This window comes from Larimichthys crocea, chromosome XV (genome assembly GCF_000972845.2).
Source record: "Larimichthys crocea isolate SSNF chromosome XV, L_crocea_2.0, whole genome shotgun sequence".
NCBI lineage: Eukaryota > Metazoa > Chordata > Actinopteri > Sciaenidae > Larimichthys > Larimichthys crocea.
The window spans coordinates 11,937,014-11,964,569 of NC_040025.1; the positions used below are offsets into that span (position 1 = coordinate 11,937,014).

General features: G+C 42.1%; 2 protein-coding genes across 2 annotated transcripts; one reads left to right on the forward strand and one right to left on the reverse strand.

The window, feature by feature from the left end:
* The first annotated feature begins 4,968 nt into the window (after positions 1 to 4,968).
* fitm2 (fat storage inducing transmembrane protein 2) lies at positions 4,969 to 6,821 on the forward strand. Its single transcript, XM_027288858.1, has one exon. The coding sequence runs from the start codon at positions 5,083 to 5,085 to the stop codon at positions 5,707 to 5,709; it is 627 nt and encodes a 208-aa protein (XP_027144659.1). The 5' UTR covers positions 4,969 to 5,082; the 3' UTR covers positions 5,710 to 6,821.
* A 6-nt stretch (positions 6,822 to 6,827) lies between these two features.
* On the reverse strand, positions 6,828 to 26,046 carry gdap1l1 (ganglioside induced differentiation associated protein 1-like 1). The gene is made up of 6 exons (XM_019253022.2): positions 25,490 to 26,046; positions 19,930 to 20,122; positions 15,559 to 15,732; positions 12,456 to 12,550; positions 10,337 to 10,451; positions 6,828 to 10,259 (listed from the first exon to the last, which is right to left on the reverse strand). Exons 1-6 carry the CDS (start codon positions 25,667 to 25,669, stop codon positions 9,916 to 9,918), a joined length of 1,101 nt encoding a protein of 366 aa, XP_019108567.1. The 5' UTR covers positions 25,670 to 26,046; the 3' UTR covers positions 6,828 to 9,915.
* Positions 26,047 to 27,556: the final 1,510 nt, after the last annotated feature.

Sequence of the window (27,556 nt, forward strand, 5' to 3'; positions counted from 1 at the left end):
ACTGTACAGCACTGACACCTGAATTACAGCTCTTTGAATTAGAGTTTAGACAATCTATAAAAACTGTGCCTGCTGTGAGTGAAACTAAACATTTGTCCCAGACATAAGAAGAGTCATACTTTAATCAATATTTTTGGTTTAAATGACTATGTGACTGCTCTTAATCATGAAACCACAGAGAAGTTTTAGCTTCTTTCAGCTCGTTGTTTTGGTTTTCTAGCAAGTTTCCTGCTTTTGATTAATCAAAATCATCATTTAACGTCAGTCGGGCAGCAAAAGAAAACGTCAACATACAGTAGACAGACAAAGTTGGTGGACAGAGTGGAGTATTTATCAACTAAAGAGCCAGATATTTCCCTCAGCAGTTGGTGGAGACCAAAACAGAAGTAAAAGAAGAGTGAATATTGGGCAGAAACGTGATTTCAAATGAATGTCGATGCACATATACAGGCAACATGTTTACCATAGCAACTTCATAACGTGATAATGTTGTCAGTGTTGTATTCAAAGGCTGTAGCTCTGTCTGTAAGGGGCAAAAACAATCAGTTAGTGCAGTTTGAAATGAGCATTTCCACGAGAATCAAATGCACTGAAGGAAAACTAAAACTATGGAAGGCTGGCAGTAAAACAGTGAAGTCAATGCGCAGCTTTGCATCCTGAGTGTTGGAATATTTTCAGAGTTTAGTCAGAACAGTTTCCGCTCTGCACAGCAAAGCCTCAAACCAGCCGGAGATGTCTGCAGGAGAGTTTCTGAGGTTTCAACCTCTTTTCGCATATTTGCTTGAAATTTTCATTCTCAAAGAGGGTCCCTCGAGTGTTTGCATTTAGCATGTTCACATCGGGGATATCTGCAGTCTAGCAGCAATAGAGGCAAACTGTCAAACGTTTAGTCTGGTATAAACACTTTTTTTTCAAATCTAACCACAGAAATCTACGGTTCTGTCAAACGTAACATGCAACCATTCAATCGAGATGCTTTTTTTGTTTGTAGTCTGGCATTGGTGCTTGAAAAACAATCAGCCAAATACCAGGCGTGCCTGGAAAATTGCATTTCTAGGAGAGGCTTGTTTGCCAACTCAGAGTGCATCAAGGACAAACTTTGTCCTGCATTCAGATGCTATAAGAGGATCTATTTTCCTCAAGTGCAACTGCATGACTCAGCGAGAGTCAAGTTGCTTGTTGCCGCCAAAATACACAATAGATGGTTACAAGTGGCCTTCAAGTGTTTGACTAACTCATGCTGCACTGTGACCTGACATCATAATGACTGTATTTACATGTGATCGGAGCAGAGGTAGATGTTCCAGCAGAGCATCTCCAGCTTACCTTTCTATGTTAGATACATATCTTAGTCAAGGTTTTAGAGCACAGTGCACCACGGTTTAATAATATTGATAAAGCATGTACAGAGTCATAGTCTGAACAATAGTCTTCTCACAGGCAGACAAGAAACATGAATTATTTAGATATAAAACTCCAATTTGGACTTTCCGTTTGCCAGATTCTTAAAATATCTGCAGCATCCAACATCTTCAGTTTCTCTACATTGTGTCTGTGATTGCGGTTGCATTTGGCCTCTTGCACTGAGGTCAGCGTGGGCCATAAAGCCTGACACCTTGACCCCCTGACTTACATCCACATACCACACTACAAGGCTCCGTCTGAACAAACATGACCGAGCAGGGCAGAGCAGGAAAAGAGAGAGTGTGAGTGTGTCTCTCTATTTCTATCTGTGGAGTCTCATACTTTCAAATATTTCAATGATCCTGAAACATACTGTATTCTCTGTTATTTCATATCTCAGTGCTCATGTTTATTTTTAGTTACAGGCTGTTATTGTAACAATAATGGAGCAGCCAGTAAATAATGTGTTAATTAGACTGATTTGACTGTTTTACTTCTTTTATTTCATTTAAAAAAAACAAAAACCTAATGGTTTATTACGGTTACAACCATATCTCCAAATTTTTAAATAATTATTTTAAATTAAAGCCAAACATTTGCTGCGTTAATGTGGAAGGTAAAGATAACAACAAAAAGGTCATACAGGAAATAAAAAATACAGTAAAAAGTAAAGAAAGGAAAAGCTCAGCAGTGATGCACATTATATATAACATTTACGGTAATTTCACTAGGTGAAGACTTTATTACTAGCTTAGCATCATATTCCTTTAATACCTCATATTACCGTTCCAACAAAGGTAAACCCTAATATGAAATATATATAATTATACTATATAATATAATATATAATTGAAGACTATAGAGAAAATAAAATAAAATATGAATATAATAATATAATGTAACAGTAAGTATAATAGAATATAAAAGAAATATATCAAAGACATAAAATATGATATAAGAAACATCCATTACATAATCTATATTAAAAAATAGATATAAAATAAATAAAGTATCTATATAATATAATATATATAATATGATTATGAAGAAATATATAATAAAATAAAAACGAGCATATGATATAAGTATACTATAACTCTAAAGAAAATATATAAAATAAATATAAAATTATACTATAATATAACATTAGCACATAACATTAAACCTATAACATAACATAACCAATAATGACATAACATAAATATAATATTAATATAATATAATATAATATAATATAATATATATTATGAACTAATTAAATAAATGAATACATATAAATATAAACAATTAAATAAAATAAAAACAATAAATATAAACACAGTAGGTGGAGGCGGTGTTGCGCTGAATTTATCGAAGAAGATGAAGGAGGAAGGGGGGGGAGCGGCCCCATCGGGCTGACGCAGCAGTGACGTCAGCGTCTCTTCCGGTGCCCGGCCTCAGTGTTGTCAAAATGGCGGCCGTGGATGACCGTGGACAGCTGGTGACTCTGTGGAGGATCCGGACGGTTCCGGCAGAACTCTCCACTGGGTTCTTCTACTGATCTCGGTGGTGGGCTCGGTTTGAAGGAACCTGGAATCCGTTCCTCGCGACTTACTTCAGCAGCAGCAAAAGAACTTCTGAACGCGTGAGTACCGGTTGTTGTTAGCACGGCCGGAGCTAAACGTGGCTACTGAGCTGAGGCGTCTGATGACGTCAGAGGGGTGAAGTAGACGAAGAGGCCTCGAATGGAATTTAGGACAGTGACGTAACGTAGGTCAAAGGTCTATTTTTCTAGTTTATGATTTATTTTATAATTTAATATATATTTATATATAAATTTAATATATATATTTTAGAATTATATTTGTGTCTTTGTTTGTAAAGGGCTGGGATGAAGCTGTGAGGGTGTGGATGTTTGTTGTTACATTTTGTTTGTCTGAAAAATGCCGCAGGGTGTTTATCTTTCTCTCTCTGGAACTAACGCCTGTTTTAAATGTAAACATCAGAATTCACCGGATGGAAATTTGTTTTTTATTCAGCTCTCTCCTCTTCGTTGTGGAGAAATCGCTGAAGTCAGAGGTCAATGGTGAGGCCAGGAGTTCAGAAAGTGTTCTCTGATGTCTTATGCTGTATTATTTATTGATGCTTGGCCCAAGGAGAATTAGAGACACTCTCAAAGTTTATCAGAAGTGCCTGAGTCGGTCTCACATTCTGCCCAACTCATCCTGGTGGATCGACTTTAAACCCCAAGATAACACCACAAATACTACATGCCCAGCATTAGTCAAAGAGAATGTCTTTACCCATGGAGGTGTTATTGTCAGCACAGTCTAGTCTGGAGACACAGATGTCTGTTTACACAGATTGGAACGTCAACAACAAGCTATCTATTATGTCTATGAAGGCAGCAACAGGTCTCTGTGACCCTGGTCACCACAGTGTTAAGATAGACTGGCACCTACTGTTCCCAACCAAAGCCAAACAACTAATACTGACGAGGACCTCAAGGCCCACACGTGACCTTGTGTAACCTAAGGATAGAAAATTCCATAATACTCTTTAGTGGAAAAGTTTGTATATTTTCTCTTTTTAATCTTGTAGAATAAAGTTTTCTTTTTTAGGTGATTTCAGATCAGAGCTCACCACCGACCTTAGTGAGTATTTTTACTAATCAAATAATCATCTTGGTCAAACGTTTAGGGGGGCGACTGTGGCTCGGATCAGATGAATTTTTAAAGAAACACCCTTGAATAAGGAGGACTGGATTCAAAGTATCAAAGTTTAAGTTGAATTTATTATTCTCGTACAAGAAGGAGCGTCTAACAGTGCAACACACCGAGTACAGAGAAAAGGCTCCTCGAGGAGCTCTAACAGAGAAAAGGCTCCTCGAGGAGCTCTAACTGTTGGTTCTTGTACATTTTTTAAAAATGGGCTGTCTCAGACACCTCCCCACTGATACCAATAATATCATAACATTCCTTTTTTGGTTTTCTGCTTAGTAATGAACATTATGTATCAAAATGACACTTCCTAGGCTTGTTTCTCACGTCCTTGAACTACAGATCTACAATTATCTGAGCAAAACACAGTCCAAATAAGGGAAGTGCACAAGACATGCAAAAAACAGGAAACACACATTAAATAAGTTAAAACATCTGAACCTCTGTATAAATCCTAATTTCTATAACAGGGTCGATCCCCTCCAGTCTGCATGTCGAAGTGTCCTGAACCCCAAATTGCTCCTGAAGGCTGCACATCGGTGTGTGAATGCGTGTGAATGGTTAGCTCCTCAAACTGATGAGCAGTTGGCACCTTGCGTGGCAGCCGATGCCATCAGTGAATGAATGTGTGTGAATGAGATACGTAGTGTAAAAAGCACTTCTCAGTGCCAGACATGACAGTAAACATAGTGAGTATCTTTGGTTCACGAGTGAAAACAAGGCTGAGTCTGAAGACGCCAACTTGGGCTGTGGGTTTCACTATTATCTGACATTTTCTAGACAAAAATAATAATCGATTAATCAAGAAAATAATCTGTGACAGTCAGTTATCAGTAGTTACAACCCCATAGATGTAAATGCTTAAAGTTTAAGACTGTCTTGATGCTCAGAAGGTAACTTTGTTTGACCTTCAATCCAGAGTGTAAATAACGATAAATGAGCTCTAATGATGAAGACAATGAACTCGGAGCTAATGTGAATGTTCTGTTCCTCCTGCAGGTATTTTGTCAAAGTGGCCTGGGGTTGGACGTTGGGCCTCCTGACCTCCTTCCTCCTCCTCTTCTACAACTTCTCCTTCAACCGAAGCGTCCTCGTCCGGCGGCTGCTGTCTCTGGTGGTGGCTACAGCCGTCTGGTACGTCTGCACCGAGGCCTTCTCGTACATCGAGGAGGTGACCGGCTCGTGTTTGGAAACCGACACCTCGGACGCTCTCAAGAGCGAGTTCACATCCAAAGCCAGCTGCAGGCGGGCCGGCTTCCGCTGGAACGGCGTCGACATCTCGGGGCACTCCTTCATCCTGGCTTACTCCGCCCTCCTCATCGTGGAGGAAACGGCGCCCATGGCCACTCTGAAGCCGGCCAGTCTCTCTGCGTTATCCAGGACGGTCCTCAACCTGCTGTACGTGGCCTTGAATCTGATCGTGATCATTTGGGTGTGGATGTTCGCCTGCACCTCTGTCTACTTCCACGATACATCTCACAAGTTGCTCGGGACCATATGTGGCCTGTTGGGCTGGTATCTGACATATCGGGTTTGGTATCTCAAACCTTTGTCGCCAGGACTCCCCCTTCAGCTCCACCCGAAAGAACAAAAGCAACACGCCTGAGCTGCAGTCACACTTTCCTGTACAACACTGTTACCTAACGTCGCAGCCATCCTCCAAACAACACACTACAGCTGATGTTATCTGTCTCCGGGTCCAAGCCGCCCGCGCTATTTTAAGTTATTCTCCTCCTCACAGAAAGGTCGCTTTGTACAGGATGACTGGCTCGCAGTTCCTCCGTGGTGTTTGGCAGCTGCTGTTCCCAAAATGACTCTTGGTAATCTGAGATAAAAAAGCAAGACGCTGCTCCGCTGCCCAGCTTCAGCCTCCGCGGCTCGCATGCATTGTCTCCCAGTCTGTTGCCTTACGGTGCTTTCCACAGAGTAATCACAGTTTCTAGATGGTCTGACTGGGAACACTTGACAATGTTTACAGCTCCAGTTGTGTAGCACTGATTATATTTTTGCAGACCAATGTACAGTTGATTGTTTTTATAGGAATCCACCTGCAGAACAAAAGACTCACGTTTCATTTAAATGAGCTGAGCTTATCCTGTGTCAACACTATAAAGTAAAGTTTGTGCAGAGGCTGTAGAGCTTTTAATGCCTCGTCATACATGTAGACTGAAGCATAAACCAAGTTACCATTATTTTGAAGCTCGAAACGTCATTTACTCTACTGACACACGACAAAGAAGAGCAACCAATCCTCATAATTTCAAAGATGGAGCTTGAAAACGATAAATGAGTCACGTTGACGTTCTAATCGAACCTAACTGCTTCAGTTGTAATCTTTATTTGTTGTCGGCGAAGACTTGAAATGAACAAAACTGAATTTAATTTACCACCAAGTGTTTCGTTTGTCTTATTCCTTTGTGCCATAGAGCTTCACTGACGCACCGTCCTGCAAGAGCACCAAGTTATGTAATCCTCATGAAAATAAAACATCACCCAGCTCTTTGTGTTCAAGTTTTAAGTCCACAGACGTGGTTGTAAAGTATCAAAAGATGAATTGTTTTGGGGATATAATAATAATAATATATAATAACATCAGCCTTACACTGATGTCAGTTTAACTCATAGCAGTAATTCATGTTTATAACTCTGTTTATGACAAATACACGAGCTCTGTAGTGAACGTTTGTGCGTTTGTTGAAATAAAATAAAAAATCGTGATCTGTGTTTTCTCCATTTTCATCATTTATTTGTCATTGATGGCAACTGAATAAATTAAGGCTCATGAACAAACATCATAAAAAGCACCATAAATATATACATATATATAAAATATAAAAAATGAAAAGTTAAAAAATAAAAAAATACTATAGTGAAATATAATGGCCACAAATCACAACTAGGATTTTTCTCGACTTGAACTCGACTCTGCGTGTGTGAGTGTGAGTGTGTGTGTGTGTGTGTGTGTGTGTGTTTTGAAAGCAAAGCCTCCTTTAGGTTTCATGATGTCAGTCAGAAGAAGAAGCAGCGGGTGGAGTCGCAGTGACGGATGTGCTCGCTCTAATCAAAAACGTACCGAAGCGTTCACAATGATTGGCTGGTCGTGACGCTTTCCCTCAGCGTCGTCTGTCGACGTAACAGAACAGGTGAATGTTTGAGCGTCGAGAAGTCGACATAAATAACAATTAAGGGGATTTCGTGTCTGTAAACTTTTAGGTCTTCATCTCTTTTTTTGTGCCATTTGCATCACTGCTGAAGACAAATAACCTCCCTGTTTCCTTTAATGCACATCGCAAATGTCTTCCAGGCGTAAAGGATTGATTCCAAACAGTAAGATCTATACGGCTGCGCTCTGTATCTCCGTTATCAGACACCAAACTGAACACAATGAACCCCAGCTTCTACTCGTCTGCTCTGTGAATGAGAATCGAGCTTCATCATCAGCGAGGAGACGCTGCTGTTTAAAGGAGCATCGATTATCGTCTTTGGTTCATTATAATCTGCCTCAGCTGCAGCGTGCTGCTGATCACCACCTGCAGAGACGAGTTTTCTTTTGGAGCTGTAGCAGGAAAACAGGGAAAAGCTCATAAACTACCTTCGTTATCCTCTGAAATGACAGAAAGAAACACTGCAAGAATGTCTGTATAAGCAGCCATAAAACCAAAAGCAGCTTACAAACCTAAATCTGCAGAATTATAACATGTTAAAACCCTGGAGGTTATGACCGGGGGAAGAAGCAGAAAGGCTCCCGTTAAGGGTGAACAGAGTGTGGAGCATGAAAGGTGCACTGCATCAACGAACAACGAGACAGCTGGAGAGGCAAAGGAGGAAAGGTGTGGAGGAGGGTGGGAGGCTTCTTCTTTTCTCCTCGTCATACTCTCCCTCAATCTTTCAGATGAGTCAGCTCGTTTGTTCAAGCTCCGAGCTCATTAAAGATTCAGCACAGTGAAATAAAGAAAAGAGACGATGTGTAATTAAAAATATCTGTCTGTTAAAAACAATCTTGCATCTGTCAGGGGGGACAAACAAAACCAGATCCGGTGATCTCGCTCAGTATTGCTCTCAGTGCAGGTGCTTCAAAGGTTACAATGAGCTGCAGAACGTTTGTGGGTTTGGATCATAAATTCTGCCTCCGGGCGCAAAGAAATGCTCGAGTAAACACTCACAAAGTGAAGTAACCCATGCAAAGACACACACACACATCCTAAACCTAACGCAACACAGAGGATGCAGAATTTACAAATTCGACTTCGAGTTCAGCCGAGTGTAACTTTCCAAACACCGAAAACTTTTTTGTAACGTCCGAGCAGCTGCTGCTCAGCGACAAAGAGTGTGTGTGTGTGTGTGTGTGTGTGTGTGTGTGTGTGTGTGTGTGATTGTGTGCGCTGTGGTGCTCTAAATAAACAGACTCTTGGATGCATGTGTGTGATTTAATGTGTGTACATTTAGTTAAAGGAGTAGTTTGACATTTTGGGAAATGCACTTGTTCATGTTTTTGCCAGGAGCCGGATGAGAAGATCGATACCACTCTGTCTGTTTGTCTGTCGGAGATGATGCCACAGTCAGAAGCTTCTTTCTTTAGCTTAGCATAAAGACTGAGAGCAGAGGGGAACGGCCTCCAGAGGGCGCTAAAATCTGCTGTTCCCTGAAAATATGCAGGAAATCTGACTCTGGACCTCGCTGCACAATAAACCAACATTTTCAACCCGCTTTCCAAGCTCCACCTCTTCTCTCCTTGCTCGATTTGCATAGTGTGAACCAAAATCCCCCCAAAAATATTAGCATTTATTGTGATATATATATCCAATATTTGATACTTTTATACAAAATAATAACACTTTGCTTGTGCTTTACAAACAGAGCAAGGACGCGCCGTCATCTCTGGGTTAGAAAACAACAGTCACAACTTGGAAAACCGGCTGAAAGATCTTTGGCATTCTGCAACAGATGGGAAAGACTCGAGGCAAACTAAGAGCGCCTGCTGTTCCCAGTAAGCTATGTTAACCAGCTGCTACCTCCGACTTCATATTTAGCATGCAGAACAGCTGGGAGTCTTGTTAAACGGCCTTCTGTGCACTGTGATTTGAATATAAAGATAATACATGAGAGGTGCAAAGGCAACAAAATCTGCCAACCAGCCGCGATGTCTCACATCTCAGGTAACAAATGTAGATGAAGTGTTAATTAGGGAGCATTAAAGGTGCCGGGAGGCAGATTTTGTCACAGCTGAGGGAATTATTGCTCTAAACATCGAAGTCTCTGCAAGAACACGAGGAAGAAAACTTCCCAAAATGTCAAACAATTCCCTTAAAGTTCGCCTCCATCCTTTCATCGCTTCACGTGGCAGTTTCTGGCAGCGCAGCTCTTTATCAGAGAGCATTTGTCGTGGTTAAACCTCAGGAGTGAAGAGCAGGTAATGAGCGATGACTATAATAGTGGCATGCGAAGGTCAGTTAACCCCTGTTGGTGTTACTGTGTTTAACATGTTGTCTGGGTTTTCTACTTTTTAGGTTTTTCGGTATAAGTGGACCCGGTGCATGCCTCCAACAAAAAAAAAAGTTAAACAAGGACTCGCCGGCACAAGAAGCGGCAAGTCGCCACAAATTAAACTGGATGAAGGCCTTGTTTACCAGAAAATGTGCTGTCAAGAACTTCTTATGATGGAATGTTTTAATATTCTTTGTTCACCCAGGTAAGTAATAGTGTTCTCTATATAGATTCATTATGTTTTTTTTTCCTGCAGTCATAAAACATTACAGAAAAGTTGAAACGTCACACAAATACACAGACATTTAACACAACAAGAGGGCATTCACTACATGTATTTCTTTTTTAAATACCAGTAGGCAAAGTAGCCCATCCCGCCCAGCGAGCCCATGAGAAAAGAGGCGCCGAAGAAGGACGGCGGCTTCTTTTTTACCATCCGGAAGGCGTTGGGTAGGACCGCCGACAGGAGGGTCGTGTGGATGTCGCCCAAGACCTTGCGGAAAGCGTAGCGTTTTTGCACGCGCACAAAAAAGGACTGCAGGTTGGGCCGGCTGCCGTCCTCCCAGTATTTCTTAGAAAGTCCCAAGAACTTGAGCCTGTGCAACAAGGCTCCGAGGCAGACGTCAGCTAGCGTAAATTCAGGTCCACATAGCCACAACTCACACTTTTGACCTGCGAGGGAAAGACCAGTTCATTAAGACTAAAACTGTCGGAAATATTTGGAAGATGTTTCGGTGTCATGGACATACCTTGATACTCTAGTTTTCTTTTTTCCAGCTCAGCCTCCACTTGATCTAGAACCATGGCTAACTCCCCCAAAATTTTCTTCAGGTAGTTCACGTTATCGTGGTCCAAGATTTTTGCCTGACAATCAAAGAAGACAGAAAATACAGGGCGGTTGGTAGCGTAGTGGGTTAAGCGGCCGCCCCGTGTGTAGAGGCTATAGTCCTCGCTGCAGCTGGCCCCGGTTCGAATCCCGAATCGGACATTTACTTCGTCTCTCCCCCTCTCTCTGCCCCCTGCCTCCTGTCTATCTTCAGCTGTACTATCATAAAAGGCCAAAAAAATACTTTGAGAGGAACAGCAGCATTGCACAGCTGCGAATAAAAGTGACGACTGATCAATAAAATATCTGTATGATCGTGATTTTGTCCCCGTGTCAGGTTAATAACTGTTGAAAATCTCTGACGTGTTCCAGCCAAGCAGAAGCAAACTACACTCATAGTACTTTCAATCTCACACCTGCTGGTTTGAGTCCATAGGTGCGTTCACAGTGTCGATTTTACTGTGAGTAAGCTGCTGGACACATATATATATATTTACATTTGTTTTATATTTATATTTTGACACCCTGCCAAAGTTAGCACACTGTTTCAGGAAGTACACCGTGTACTACACAGAAGCGTGTACTAATGGAAGTAATAGAATAAGAGTGTACTGCCACACACACTGCCAGCAACGTCAGCATGCAACACAATGATGCAGGTAATGTTCAGCAACCTGAGCACTGCGCCATCACAGACTTTGATGGAAGATGTATTAAAATGACCAACGCATACAGACACATATATCGTGCTGGTTAACAATGTGTGTGTTTGGAATTAAAGAGAAAACTTCTTCTATGTTCTATTATTTCTCTTTTACGTTCATAACGTTTTATATTGTTGGACGACTGAGAGAAGGATTCATTTATTTAGCAGGTCATGAACTTAAGTAGGAAAGCTGAGGGATCATTTTCAAGTCGTCCTGACGTAAACATAAATATCTGCATTAAATTTCATGGAAATCCAACTTACAACTACAAATATAAAACATGCTGACGTCCATACGTTTCATCCTCTGGGGACCGTGAATGTCCATTCTAAGTTAAGATCAACACGTCGTGATTCCTCACACCAACTACACGAACATGTCAACACGCTCATCGATTCCTCACGTTATATAACCGTGCTGAAACAGCTGGCACTGTCACTGCTTGTTGTTTTTTTCAGCCTGTCATCATCGTGTTTCTGTTTTTACTCTATTAGCAGGATGTAAAATGGTAAAATCTATCTCTGTAACAGAATCAGTACACCTGGATCTTTCATCCGGGGGATGTGGACTGTATTTGGGTCAAAGGTACGGTGTGACAGTATCGTAACGAGAGGAAACTGGCTGAAGGCTGAAGTTTCCCTCCGCCGCTGCAGACTTGGAAATTGAATTATCAGGTCGAGACAATTTGGGAAATTAAATTAAATGCAGCGTTAAAGTCTAATAAAGTTTGACCTGTGGTGGGCCTGTCCATCACTAAATATTAAGAGGGTAAATAAGCCAAGAGTGCCGTCAAAATAAAGTTCATGGTCCAAATTAAGCCTGAAATTTATGATATTTACGCCCAGGTTTGGGTCGAATATTCAGGGGATTTAACAGCCTGTTAACATTTAGAAAATAACATTACAGATACCTCTTAATTTGTGCCTTAAAATTAGCTTAATTGAATCAATTAACTCCACAGATTTGCATGTAATCAATGGATAAAAATAATACACTCTAATTTATCATTTTAAATAGTTTGGCTGCATTGATTAAGAGTTTTTAAAAAGGGTAAACCTCTTGAGAAATCCTTGAATTTTCACCATTAAAGGATGGTTGTTTATCTGTTGTCTATTGGCAGATTTTACAGGAGTTTTAACCCCTATTGATTTTCCCCTTAATTCCCATTAAAACACATTAAACCCATCATTAGAAATGCTTAAATTAATGTAGTTTTTACCCCTTAAACTATGAAACTAAGATATTTTAAGATTCTTTTATTTGATCTTGTCATTAGATGAACGTACACTTAAGGTGAAAGGAGTTTCCTCTCTTTGTACACACACTTAAACTCACCATGAGCTTCTTCTGCTTGGACAGGTACGGTTCTGTCAGCTGAGGCTCCTCGTGGTCCAACTTCATCAGCTCTGTCGCAGCGTTGGCCAGGTGCCCTGAAGACACACACACATGCACAGAGGACACACACATCGTGTCTTCATCGACACTTCAAACAGTGTAAATAATGTAGTTTATACCCTCCTGCTGGAAAACCCACACTGACTTTTAGATCATCCATGTGTGCATACGCAGTCTTAAATCGTAGATATCACTGTTTATTATTAGACGCTTAAATCTTTTTCATATCACTGCGTCTGCGGCATATTTTGCACATAACAGATACTTTGAGATTTAGTGTGTTTAATCCTCCAAGAAGCGATCTGACAGTTTAGAGAGCTTATTCTCATCTGGGTTCCCTTTTTTGTCCCTTGAGGGCAGATGGAGACTCTCATGTTGTCAGTATATACTCTCTGTAATCGCTTGACCGAGTCCAGAGTGTTCAAGGATAAAGTCTGCTGCTACTCAACAGCATCAAACTGTAGCGCTGAAGGTTTTACTCTTAATTTGTGTCACACATGCACCAAAATAATCATAAAAAATTATGAAAAACGAATATTTACAGTAGTTTTCTGTTTTTAAAATGGTATATAAATCTCATTATCTGTAAAACAGCCAAACTGTTATTTTACGTGTTATGCCTTTAAGTTACTTTTCATATTTTGTACGGAAAAAGTACCATATTATACTATTATCTGCTTTCTTAAATTACATGCAAATGTCTGTGAAATGACAATATGTGGCTTATTATAGAAACAACTGAATGTTTTCCTCTAATCTTTTATTAGTTTTATGTTTACATGTGTAAGTTTATATTCTGACAGCAAACTTTCTTTCATTACATCAAACATAATGCATAGTCTGTTTATTAATGAGGACAAAGCTACACTCAAAAACAGTGTTTCTCTGTAAAATTATTTAAGGTGTTTGACCAAAATAATTCAGGAAAATCTGTTAAATCGCGACATTTTTCTCCACGAAACCTCGACTGGACATTTCAGTGAATTTATAGTTTTTATACTTTGATTTAAGTTTTTTATTTTGTCTTTTTTTTTTAAATGTTTTTTTTACAGTGTGTGTTTTAAACGGTGACATGTAACACCGCTCTTACAAATTTAAAAACAGCTTGTAATATTTGTCGTTTAACTTCTGCTGCTTGACTTCAGGGAGTGATCATCATCATCATTATGAAATCAATAAATACAGACAGAGAGACGTGTGAGGCAACTCTATAATTCTACATTCTGAGTGAGAGAGTATTCCTTATTACTCACTCATGTGCATCAGACCGGGTTTAAAAGAGGCTATATCCAATGCAGACTGTGTTTTGGTCTTTTCATTCGTTAGCCTCATCCTTCAAGATATTTTGGATGCAGAACTTTTAAAATACGTCAGTCTGCGACATAATCAGAAACTGTGTTTCAATACTAGAGTGAAAACGACTTTACAAACTCAAACATAAGTGTATAATTACACTCAGACACTCAGAGTTTTGCTGGGTAATTAATTCTGCTGCAGAGTGTCATCGAGTCCAGCTCGTTGCTTTTATTTACATGCAGAGGCCGTTACCTGCTGGGAAGAGCACTACAGTGCAGACTGGGAGGCCTCACATCAGCTGTTGGGATGCATAAACCTGGCATCGCCACAGCGTGCTGCACTAAGGGCGTCAAATTACACGGTATGCTAATCATGTCGCGGACATAAAAACAGGGATTTGTTTGCCAGTGATGTGGAAAATGCCGGAAGGAGGATGAATAGCTTTGCATCCGTTAATGCCTTTTGCTCTGGGACACTGGTCGGTCCAAAACATTGAAGCTCATTCAAGCCTCAGAGCTTGTAAATGTTCAGATTAATGATGATTATTTATGTTACGCATCAAACACAAAGGCAGCATCTACTTTTTATCTAATGATAACAGACCACACACACCTGTACACACACCTGTACACACACACACACACACACACACGAGCATTGATGTTAAACGTGGACAGGACTGTTTCCCTCCTTTATAATCTCTCTCTCTCTCTCATCACCTGCCTGATCACCTCACCACCTGCTGCTCATCATCCAATCAACCCCCTGCTGTCTGAAAGACAGACTCAACCTTCCAGGCTTGTTTAGCTTTCTTTTGTGGTCAAATCCTGCCGGTCCTTCCTCTGCCACGTCCAGCTCGTGAAGTATTCAGCCCTGCACCGTCCTGGATCTCCTCCAGTCATCCTTTGGTTTTTGTTTTTAATAAACTGTTTAAACTGGTTCTGGTCTAACAAAGTCTGGGCACGATGGACTCAGCACTGTCCAAAAAAGTCCTGACTGATGACAGACGTCCAAGCTCATTTTGAGAGCTGAAAAGTTTTTTGTTTTTAAAATTTGGCATCACTGATTAGCATCTGGCCAAAGACAGGCAGGTTAATTGGTGACCTGTAGGTGTGAATGTCTCTGTGATGAACTGCAGACTTGTTCAGGGTGTGTACACGCCCGCTCGCCAAAATTCCAAATTGCCAGCAGGGAATGGATGGATGATTAGCCTTTCTAGGAAATGAACTATTTCAGATTTTAGTTTCTTTACAGCGTCGCTGTACCTGGTATCAGATCGTCAGGCAGAGGTTTTTCTATCTGACTTTCAGCATGAAAGAAGAAGCACGTGGGCTGGAAACGGGGTCGTATCTAAAGGTTCGAAACCTTATCGCCAAACTCTCGCAGCATCCGTGCGTGTTGTTTCTGTTACCTTCAGGACTTTAGCCGCTCTTCATGTTACACTGTGTACACGGTGTACTACACAGAAATGCAGTAACAGAAGTATCTTGAATTGAGACACAACCTCGGTCTAAAAATAACCCGTGTAGTCAGTTCAACCCATTCATCCACTACAAACTCTGCTGTATGTGTCGCTCTGTATATACTACGTTACCTGATGTAAATATATATATATTATAACAACCTTCCATCACCTCTAAAACTCCCAAATTAACATGTTTTATCTTGAATAATCTGTCTAAAAACTCGACTTTTATGAGTTTTTGTCTTGTTGTGTGTATTTCTATACATAGCTGGCTTCACTTACTACGTATTTCTGCGGTGGCGTACTTTGGGATCATAGAGTCGGTGGTGAGCTCCGGATGGAGGATGCAGCCGTGCGTGTAGGCGTCCATGGGCAGGCCGTCCAGTAGCTGGCGGTACTGCTGCACGCGCTCGTGGAGAGGCGAGTCTGCATCGGGAACCAGCTGAGCCACGGCGTCTGCAAGGCGACACACCGACGTGAAAACAGTAACACAGAAATAAGACGTTTTATTGCAGCTTGTCAATGTTTCATGGCTCTGATTTACGGTGGCCCTAAAGTGCAAAACACAACAGCAAATTCAAAAACACATTAGCAAATCGAATAACACAACAGCAAATCGAATAACACAACAGCAAATCAAATAACACATTAGCAAATTCAAAACGGAAAGTGTAGGTACCCTTGCTATTGTGTTATTCGATTTGCTGTTGTGTTTTTGAATTTTCTGTTGTGTTTTGCACTTCAGGGCCACCGTACTGATTGGACATCGCATGGCATAAACAAAGAGTGGAAATAAAGCGAGAGCACTGTTTGTGTTTTTTCACATTGGTAAGCATCTTTTTATTAAGCTTCCACATTCCCAGAATAACACAGTGCTCTGTGCTTCAGCTGTCAGACGGACACAGCGCGGTAACCTGGTAACAGATGACACCCCTCGCTCTTTGTAACACAAAGCTTGACATTTAAACAAAACTGAAGCAGCCTGAAAAATAAAAAATCTGGACACCAATGAGCGTCTGATAAGAAAAAGTGTTTAAACTAAAAACTACAGAAGCCCTAAAAGGCCATACATACATTTTATTGCACCCGTTTTACTGTGATAACGAGTTAATTAATTCGAGATCTCGAGAAAACAAAACGATAGTCTAGTGTATTAAATCAAGTGCACCCGTATTACAGAATGTACGGCAAATGCATGTAGTCCATGATACGGAGCGAGCAAACCTGTTACCACTGTAAAATCCCTTTGATTCATAATTTCTGACAAAGGTTTGTACATTTGATCTCAGGACTGGAGTGAGGATTAGCCAAAGTGTATCAACCTTTGTCAGAAATTATGGATCAAACAGATTTTACAGTAGAGTAAATGTTGCACATAATGCCCTTTTTCAATTCAAAATAATGAACTTTGAGGATGAATTGCTCCAAAATGATTCAGTAAATATGCTTTATACTGAGTGAGTGAACAGTCAGGAAGGTCCTGAGATCAAGTGTATCAACCTTTGTCAGAAATTATGGATCAAACTGATTTCACAGTGGTAATAGGTTTGCTCGCTCAGTATCATGGACTACATGCATTTGCCATACATTCTGTATTAGGGGCGCACTTGATTTAATACTATCGTTTTGTTTTTTCGAATTAATTATCTCGTTATCACAAGAAAACGGGTGGAATAAAATGTATGTATTTATGGCCTTTTTGGGCAATCCTGCGAGAGGAAACTCAAGGACGATCCTGATGAAGGGAAACACAATACGCACGAGGTCACACGAGGTCACAGTTTCATTAAACACACGGGTTAATTAGGCTTCACTGTGAGGCTGTTGCACTAATCCCTACCGGCCTGATGTGCTCTATTTATCTGCAGGAAAAAGTTCGACGTTTACTGCTCTCATGCAGTATCTAAGTGCTTTAGTGTTGCACTTCCATGCGGCTGTGAGAGCCTGGTAGTTTTTCTGAAGAGCCATTGTGAAGCTTGAAGTGTGGGTGGACCTGAGAGGGGCTGAATGACGCCTGGCTGCTCAAACGAGTCACCTGTAACGGCAATCAAAGCGTCCACGCTCTGAACTCTGCAGAACTTTAAACCTTGATCTGTGCCAAACTATTTCTTAGAACTTCCTGCAGCGACCAGCTTTAATGTTTTTGCTGTCCTAATTCTTGTGTTAGTGCATGCTGCATGGCTGGTATAGAGGGATGCTGTTCAACTTAATGACCTGCTGCTGAGACTCAGAATTAAAGACGACACAGGTTAGCAGAGCAGAGAGACAGAGAGAGAGCTTTTATCTCTGCGCGGGGTCACAGCAGCCAAACACGGGGACGGCGGCGCTGACAAAACAAAGATAATGAGTCGGCTGCTTGAGGCTTCGCAAAAGGGTGGAGCTGCACCTGGCAGAGCTCCAGAAAGCTGAGTAATCAGTCCCAAGGCCCGGCACGCCGACCTGGCCGTGGCATGCAGCAGGTCCTCTAGGTGGTCTGCTGCAGCACTGTGATGAAAGTATTACATCAAACTGTCAGCTCGGACTGTCTCGGAGACAGCGATGGACGTCACGGGTTATAAGATTGATTTTTATGAGTCGACAAACAGTTTTCGCGCAGCGAGGACGCTCTGCTGCATTTCAACAGCGCTGTAAAGCAGCCTGAGTTGGCACTACGCTGCTGTGTTCTGGCATGAGAGTCATCTTTCTGAGACATCTGCACTTTCCAGGCCAGCTGCAGCCCACGTTCATCAGAGATTCACACGCAGAGAAAACAGCATGTCTGCATATCCTAACCAGCAGATTGACTCCTGGCTAAAAGCATGACCAGCCTGACGTCTGGGTTTGAAACAATCCAGTGGATTCGTTGGACATTCAGATTCTTCAACTCTGCGATAGTGAAAAGCTGAAATGAATGAGCCTGAATCAAACACAGGCTCTTCCTTCTAGCCTTTCATTACGGAGGAAGCAGTGAACCAGATCTTCTGCGAAGCTTCCAAGCGCTGATGCTTTAAACAAGTGACCACAAACTAAACTAGTTTTCCAGTTAACATCCCTGAGGCCGTTAAGGGTTGAAGCTCCCGGGACATTACATAACGGCTGATGAATCTACACGACTCACTAACCCACACATAGTATGTAACACGGCGTGCAAAGACGACTTCATGCATGCATCTCAACGTTTTCTTACTCTTAAGCCTGAATCTGATACAACGCGTAATATCTTAAATGAATATTTGAGCGTTAATCGTCTGGTTTCATCGTTACATCCTCTCTCAGGTTTGTATCCGTGTTTTGTTAGCGCCTGCCGCAAAACGTCCCCAAAGGGATCACTCCAGTTTCCATCTAATCTAATCCAATCAAGGGACTTCATCTCGGTGACTTTGGTGCAAAGACATTGTTGCAACGACTTGAAGAGTTTCACAGCACAGCGCACGCTGACACTACATGTACGAGGACGGCAGATGGCCTCGAATGGTTTCCAGTTGTCTTCGCTGTCCCAGTTTGACAAACTGGGAAAATGAGGCCTCAGATTTTCTGTCAATGTTGTAGTCAAGACCACCTAAAACCAAGACCAAGACCGTCTTACAGCAGCACGTAGATCCCCTTTGTCTGAGACCAAGACAAGACCAAGTAAAAGTAAGATTGATTACGAGACAAGACCTTCAAAAAGTAGTCACAAGACGAGTCTCGAGTACTACGACACTGTTTTCTGCAACTCTGGAGCAACGCTGGATTAGCAACAGGCAACTGCTGCTGCTTGTAAACTCTTGATTAAATGTTGTCAGTTGGTTTGTAGTGAATTAACTGTTGGTACGTTCGGGCCCCTGCAGCCAAAGACTTGCTGTTGTCGTGTCTATAAATTAAACCGGGTCCTTGATTTTTATCAGCTGTAGCTAGATGGCCAATTTAAACGTTAATGTGTTGATTGAAAAATCTCCAGCTGATCTTTTTAATGTTTTAAAACAAGAATCTTGCAAAAGGGGGTTCGATATATATTCACTTAATAGCTTTTAGAATAGAGTTTGGCTGGAGTTGTGAGAGTGTAACATCCCAAAGATCGATAAAGAGCAGGACCGAGCCGCTAACATTAAGATTGACTTCACTATGTTGGAGACAGAAAAACCTGTAATCACACAAATTAATTTAGTTTGAGTTAATGATTTGCTTGTTTGTGTTAATTGGATGCAGAGTTACTACTGTAGGTAGAAAGCTAGCTCTTGTTTGAGCACATTAAACTGATTATTTATACTTTTTTTTCTTTTCTGTATTTTATTTTGAAACTCTTTTAAACTCTCACATCAAAACAACAAAAGACTAGTTTGGCAATGTCTTGAATTAGCACAGGATCATGGGAGTTGTTGTCTTCATTGGTAAACAACCACCTCAGGCATGTTTACCTGGAAATTATAGCCACTTTACTGGAATAAAACTATGATTTTTGGATGGTTTGGACATTGTTGGAAAGGTTTGGAATAATCTATACACAGCTCAACAAAATATATATGATAGGTCTGATGTTTTTAGACATTTGAGTGCAGAAATGTTGCAACTTAAAGCTTTAAAAAGGCTACAAAGTATTGTCCATTCACACATCTTCAAGCTTGAAGGACCTGCTGTTCAGAGCCGGAGGAAGAGAAACGGCATCATTAAATGTGAATAATCACTGTACCATACCTCCCACAAAGTTTTTCTCCAGGTAATCTATAATCTGGTTGTAGTCACTGATGATGTTGTCGCCGTGGAGGAAGACGGGCACCTCCTCGCCCAGGTTCAGCCTCATGAACCACGGCTCCTTGTGCTCCTGCAGCGGCAAGCTTACATCCCTCTCCTCGCAGACCAGACCTTTCTCGTTAATGACTAGACGTACCTGCAATTAAATAACACACAGGGGTGGGTGATTACATAATGAATAGATATACAAATGGATGTATGAACATTTTGTTCCTCTAAGAATATTATCCAGATGGGAAAACACAAAACAAAGATGATCCATTTTATCTGAAGTGAAACAAAAACGCTGCACAGCACAAATATCGTTTTTCTGTTGTTGAAAAGAGTTGTAGCATTACCAGAGCTGAGCAGAGCGGCTGATAGCTTCAGCTCTGAGTTTATAACAAATACAAATTAAATAGCTGAGATGTTTGTGCGGTCTGGCTAAATAATGAGATTCTTTACAGTGTGAACGAAAACCGTCAGGATCCACAGAGGGATGAAGGATAAGCCAAGGTCCGCAGAGAGCTATTAGTGGGAATAAGATTAATGAAAAGAGATGACACCCGGGGTATAAAGTGCTACATCTGCCCGCTTAGGAGGAACAGCAAAATGGGAGTTTTGCTCGTACATGGGCAGACGTGGTGTAATGAAATAAAACTGAGTGATTTAGTAACACAAGCAGAGTAATTACAGCGGCGACCGCTGGCCCGGACAGCGGGGACAGATCTATGGATGCAGCTTTCTACATCTGCAGTCGAATGTTTCGAGTCTTACTCGTGTGTCCCATAATAACACACTCATGTGGCAGCGAGAGATTGTTATATAATAACATTAGTCACTGCTCAGTGATGATGCCAAATAGTTCAGACGCTCGGGGGCACAAAATAAACTCGCTTACTATGTTTGTTGACAGTGGCGCAAAGCACATTTTCTCAAGTTTCTGTTTAATTCTTCGACTCGGCTACATTTCAGAAGGACATATTGTACCTCTGACTTCACTGCGCTGAGCTGGAGACAGATTTTACATTTCAAGAACATGATAAGCTTCAAAAATACAAGACGTCGCTAAAGCTGCTTAAATGAGCAATGGTTTTTGTCTTGCATTGTCATGTTGAGGATGTCTGAGAGTTGTTGGCAGTTGCATCTTCCCACGTGGTTTCATTTAAAAACAGTTTGAGCTCTGAAGATGTAAAAAACAACTAGAGAAAGAGAGATGAAAAAAACAAAACAGATTTGTTTGGCAGTTTTTCTCGTCTCTCCTGCCACATGTATCTCTCACAGATTTATATTGTCACCATTTGTAGGCAGAGGAGTTTTAAAGAAGAGCAGCACATGTATAAATGTGTTAGGTTTATTCTGAGACAGCAGGTTCCTGGACAGAACCTCCCTCCCTCCTAAAACACAACAAGACACCCAGACATGGCAGTTGTGTCATGCAGAGGATCTGGTCCAGTGTCTCCAGGTCCTGTCCCTGATGTTTCAGCCGATGTTTGGAGAGTCAAATCCACGTTGTGAACCACTGGAATACATCACATAACTGTATATAAAGTAGTTTAAACTAGCTCCATCTTGACCATAGATTCCTCTGCAGAATGATACTTCTTGGGTTTTGTATGCAGAGTATTTTTACATTGTTGTATTGATGCTTAAAGGAACTATAAGTAACACTGACAGCTAGTGTCAACAACCTTCACCTCGTGCAGTGAGAGCCAAGTATGTTTTTAACTTCTGCATCGTCGTCGTCACTTTCCACGATGCTCTGTGGATCTTCCAGGATGGTGCAGACCTCAACGTTCAACAATATATATTTCCAGTTATTGATGATCTAAAATAAAAAGTTTGTGGCTTTATTATCTGTGTTTTGATACACCAGGCCTCCAAGCTGTCTTTTATCTTTCAATATCTCTCCATGTTTTACTGCGTTTCCGTTCATGGAGCTTTTAAGGTCGGACCATAACCCTGTTAAAATCCAATTTGTTTGCTTGCATGGCTGTAGCACGCTGCATCAAATCTGCTTCATATGTGGCAACCTGAAGGTTTCAAACTGTCTGCAGAAGCTTGTATTTCAGTTGAGCATGTGTCCTTACTCTCTCATGACACAGCAACAGTCATTTTAAGATTAAATACAGTAAATATCGAACATATTATGCCGTTAAATGTCTGACCAGATGCTTCCAGGCACCATGACACACTACCCTCTGCACAGACGGAGAGTCCTGCACTCACAGAAGGTGTAAATCTCTAACCTGCAGGCCTTGAAGTTGCCAGCGTTGTATTGATCTGTGAAGCTGGCCTCTAAAATGTGCTGTTACTCCATGGCATCGAGCTCCATCTGTCTCCACCTTCGTTCATATCTCTTGTGTTCACAATACATCGCTCATGTGAGTCGGCCGTATGACCGGTTACACCGGCAGTTAGTCGTGAAGCATTATAAACACAGAGAGAGATTCAGTGGCACGGAGCCTCTCTCTCTTTCCTCTGGAAGTTGCTGAGGCGTTCACAGACTTGTAAATAATCCCCCCTGAACATCTGATGACGATACTGTCTCAGAGATAATGATGTTGATCTCTTGGAAGTGAAGCGACTTCTTTGTCATTATCACTCGCTCTCGGTTTCGTCGCCACAGCGTTTACAGTGGAGACGGGATGCTGACTGGATATAACTCTATCTCTCAAGGTGCTGCAGCGATACTTCGACCAATCGTGATGCAAGCATTTCTGTGATATTAAGGCAGATGGACAACACAGTGCTCGGCCTCTTAATCTCATAAAAGCCATTCCCCCAAAAATGCCATTTAAAGACACACACCGGCTTGCATAACAACAAATACTCTGTGCAAATTCAACTCAAATCTATGTTTGTTGCTCTGAAGCTGCATGCCCAATAATCTGTTCACCGACAGCGAGCTCACACATGATCGTGGAGCCATCGGGGCTTCTCCAGCTCTCGGATTGAGGTGATAATCACGACAGCGAGCCTGGTGTTTACCCTCCGCTGAGTGACAACAGGCACAATCAGCAGCACGGTGGACGCGAGCCAACAAAGGAGCATTAAAACTGAGTTCCCAACACGAGACTGGGCGTCAATTCAAGGTTGTCGGTCTACAGCGGGGAGCATAACGCTGTACTGCCGTCTTTGAGTTCATGAGAGGCGCCGCTAAAGCTGTTCTGACTGTGCAGCGAGGGTGCGAGGAGGAAATCCTTATTTTTGAAGTGCTGGAACCAGAGACGGTTCAGTATTTTGGTTTAAATGATTGTCTTAATTGTGATTAATCATCTTTTTAGTTCAGATCTAAACTCACAACAATGTCAAGGGATGCAAGGGTACGCTTCGTTCAGTTTACTACTGAACAATCTGAAGGGGGGTCTACTGGATCCTCACCAGATTATTTTAGACTTATGAGGTACGCCAAACTGCTGGGGATGCAAGTCAGAGGAAGATAACCTGACTCATGTTTTGTTATGGTCCTGGGACGGTTTGCAGGATTGGACCTTTTTGGAAGGACCCATATCAGCCTGATTTTCTAGCATACGCTAGAAAATCAGGCTGATATGGGTCCTTCCAAAAAGGGTTTGGCATATGGCACTCTGTGGGGAGTCGCATGTTTTGAGTTCAATGTATGAATCTATGCAAGGACAAGATATGTCCCTAGGACCAGTATCTCAGGATCTTGATGGGAAAACAGGGTGAAATGGAGAGGAAGCTGAGCCCTCACCTCTGGTCATGGGCTCTGGGTAGAGACCAAAAGAGTGAGATCGCACATACAAGCAGCTGAAATGAGTAGGGGGGCTCGAGACAGTTGGTTAGGATGCTTCCTGGACGTCTTCCGTTGGAGGTGTTTTATGCATGCCCAACCGGTAGGACCAGAACTCGCTGCAGGGACTACATAGCCCGTCTAGCCTGGGAACGACTCTAAACCTGCCAAACCTGCTGCCACCGCCACCCGACCCCAATTAAGAGGAAGGAAACGGATGGATGGACAAAGTATGAACTGGTATTACTGCTTTGTTTTGTAATAATCTGTTTTGGAGTTTTGTTTTAACGCACTGGATACGATGGAGAATATCTATGTTGACAGCCTAGGCCAGTCGTGTGTGCGTGATAATGGCGAGATGTGGAGTTTAGGGTGGAGAGGTGTGCTGTATATTCATATTACTGTATATTCTTTAAAATAAATAAGGTTTCAGTTGCTGTGGTGGAATATGGGAGGTAAAAACACCCCAAAAAAACGTTTAGGAAACATAAATAAAGTATGTATGTAAGTATAATATGCACAACTATCGTCTTTGGGTGCCCCGGTAGCTCACCTGGTGGAACGTGCACCCTACAAAAGTCCGACCTGGCCCACTGCTGCGTGTCACACCCCTCTCTCTTCCCCTTTCCTGTATGCTTTCAACCCCAAAAACAACTTTAGACATTAGAACCAGAACTCGTCGGAGGGACTACATAGCCCGTCTAGCCTGGGAACACTTCGGGATCCCCCAGGACGAGATGGGACGTCTGGAACGCGATGCAAAACCTGCTGCCCACCACGACCCAATCCTGGATATGTCAAATGGACGGATGTTTTCATTTCAACTAAAAATAAGAACTATTATATTTTCGTTGCCTTAGAATGAGTCACCGCAGCCCAAAGCGGACAACCTTTTGCATTTTTCATGCATTTTACCGCCACCATCCTTCATGCTAGGAAGGAGAGGGTGAGGCGACTGGGGTTTGTAATCCACAACTACAGCTCCTGCACACTGCTCCTTTAAATTAGAGATTTCATTGAGTTACAGGAGCCCAGATGTGACTCCAGGACTTCCAGGCTCTCTACAGTGTTAGACCCTCCCTGCCTTGTAAATCTTTCACACCTCGGGCTTTAAAGCCCGAGCCTGACATCACTATGACGTCCACCACAGAACCTGGTGAACCTAAAACCTGTGTAGTGTCCCTTTAATCTACATGCTGTTTGTGTAGTAAAGCCTGCACATACTCAACACACTACAAGCCCCTGCTGTAGCTTCATACTCTGCATCATATCTTCTGCTAGAGTTTGAAATAACTATATCACACATGCTCATTAAACCTGAAATGTACAGGTGAGTCTTCTGACCTGGTATGATTCAGCTGCAGAAATGGGGAGGAAGATGGCCTTTGGTTTGTTTTGCACATCATTTCAATCAATTATTCAGGATGTCATGTGTCAGAGCACATTGTAACCACATCATCCGGAGAGATGAAACATCTGCAGCGTGTCAATAAAAAAGGTGTGTGAGGATCTGATCCATGCAGTGGTGAATTCAATAAAATAATAATAACAATAAAAACACCAATTCAGCTCGAGGAAACGAGCCCCATGCTGCAGCGCTTCTCTGAAAAATGGTGAGATCTGCCCAGCTGCAGGCTCGTGTTCATATTCCGGAGCTATGTGCAGGAATAAACATGCACAGAGACATGAAACATGCAAAGATCATAACAAACAGAAACACAGGGAGCTCCAGGAGACGTGCAGACACCACCACCATTTTTTTTTTACCTTTTGGGAGGTGAAAGACTGCGTCCAGTGGTACAGAACCAGCCTGTCTTTATTGAAGGGTTTGGGCTCTGCCGTCGGTTCTTCGCACTCCTCCCCGTCTGTGATTTTGCCGTCTTCCTCCATCGCTGAGATGGGCCACCAGCTACAGTTGGTGGGGGTAACATGGTTGGAAGACGCCATGACAGAGCGTTTTGTGCGTGTGTGTGTGTGTGTGTGAAGGAGGAGGAGGAGGAGGAGGAGAGGAGAGAGAGAGAGAGAGAGAGAGAGAAAGAGAGAGAGAGAGAGAGAGAGAGAGAGAGAGAGAGAGGGTTTCAGCAGCACGAGCTCAGCATCATCCCTTCACGCGCCAGCAGCAGCATCCGTCAGGACAGCTCCGGTCCTGAATCAGCTCCGGATGAATTATTATAATTATCTAATTTAAACACTAATCCATAATATGCAAATATCTGCTGCTTACTCCAGCATGCTTCTTCTCCTTCTCCTTCTGCTGCTGCTGCTGCACTCACGATTGAATCGATGTGTTACATCACATGATGAGTTACGCACAAACATGCGCGCTGGAAACCCGCGTTGGGTTGCGTTTCAGTGGAAGGTCAAGCGGCTCCCCGGTTAAAGGACACGGCACAGGGCTCGGTTCCGTGAGTCAGATACATCTGCAACATGTGTTCAGGTGTGTGATTTCACTGAATCATGTTTCACTATTCAGAGTGGAAGGAGAGACGACTGTTTTTACTCCAGATGCAAAAAAAAATGAAGCCAGTGTGAGAGTGCAGTTCCCTCAAACGTCCACTTGAGGCTGGCTCCAGAAGTGAGTCAGTCTCCATAAGTCCCCATGTTAGACAGCAGAAATAAACATGTTTACAGCCTGGTACAAAAAACAGTTTTGGTCTCTGTAGCTAATTTCCCCGTTCATGACAACTGTACTGAGGGTGAATTTATATACAACTCACCTGTTCACATTATATTAAGGCTTAAAGTTATGCAGGATTAAGAGCGTGGTTAAAACATCTATGTTTTATACGATCTATGATTTAGGCCTACCTCACATCTGTAGCTGCTCTTTTTGAGATGAAGATAAAATAGCAGATGCTCATGTCTATGTGGGGTCTCCTCCACAGTCCAAAGACATGCAGGTTATTTGGTGACTTTTGTGTGTCAGCTCTGTGATGAGTTGGCCACGATACCTTTCGCCCAATCCCAGCTGGGACTGACTCCAGTGCTCATGACCCCCGATGAGGATAAGTGATTACAGATAATGGATGGATGGAACCACATCCATCTTTTTGTCTTGTCACCTCTTAAGTTAAGTTCAGACAGGGAAACAGACAAAGATGCACAGCAGCAATAACAATATTTATAGTGGGGTGTCAAGCAGGACCACAGCAGCAGCAGGCGCGACCACAAAACCCTAATCCAGCTGTAGCCAGGGATGCCGAAAACCACTAATATAAAATGATTAAACCATCATCATTGAGTATATATATTTCAAATATAATAATGAAATGAATTATCTCTTTGTTTTTACGTGTTTTGGGCAGTAAAAGTTAAATAAAAATGTCAAATGTCACATTTTTATTGTGGCTTTTAATCTTGTATCAAACAGTGAACTGCACTGCATACTGTATGCAGACTTGCATGCATGTACAAATCACCAGCAGTAAATATTGTGCTATTGAACTACAAGACACAAAACAGTTGCAAGCGTTTAATTAGAGTTCTGTAAAGCTTTTGATGGGATAGTTAGGTCCTAGAGATGTGCTGACAACAGCTGCGCCCAATTTGATTTATTTGTCACGGGGCCAAAAATTCCTGGCGGCGCCCCTGGTTGTAGCCATGATCCACGAGAACCTGCAAGACGAGAGCTCAGTGCAGTCTGGGACTATAACTAAGGGATGGTTCAGGACTTACCTGATCCAGCCCCAACGCAAAGAGGCCGAAAATGGGAGAAATATGATCTCTGATCCTGGTTCCTGTCAGTCAGCGTGATGCAGCGTTACACTGCAGTCCTAAAGAAACTTATCGGGACAGCCTGATAATAATCCAGCCTAGAAATAAGAAGAAGTGTGG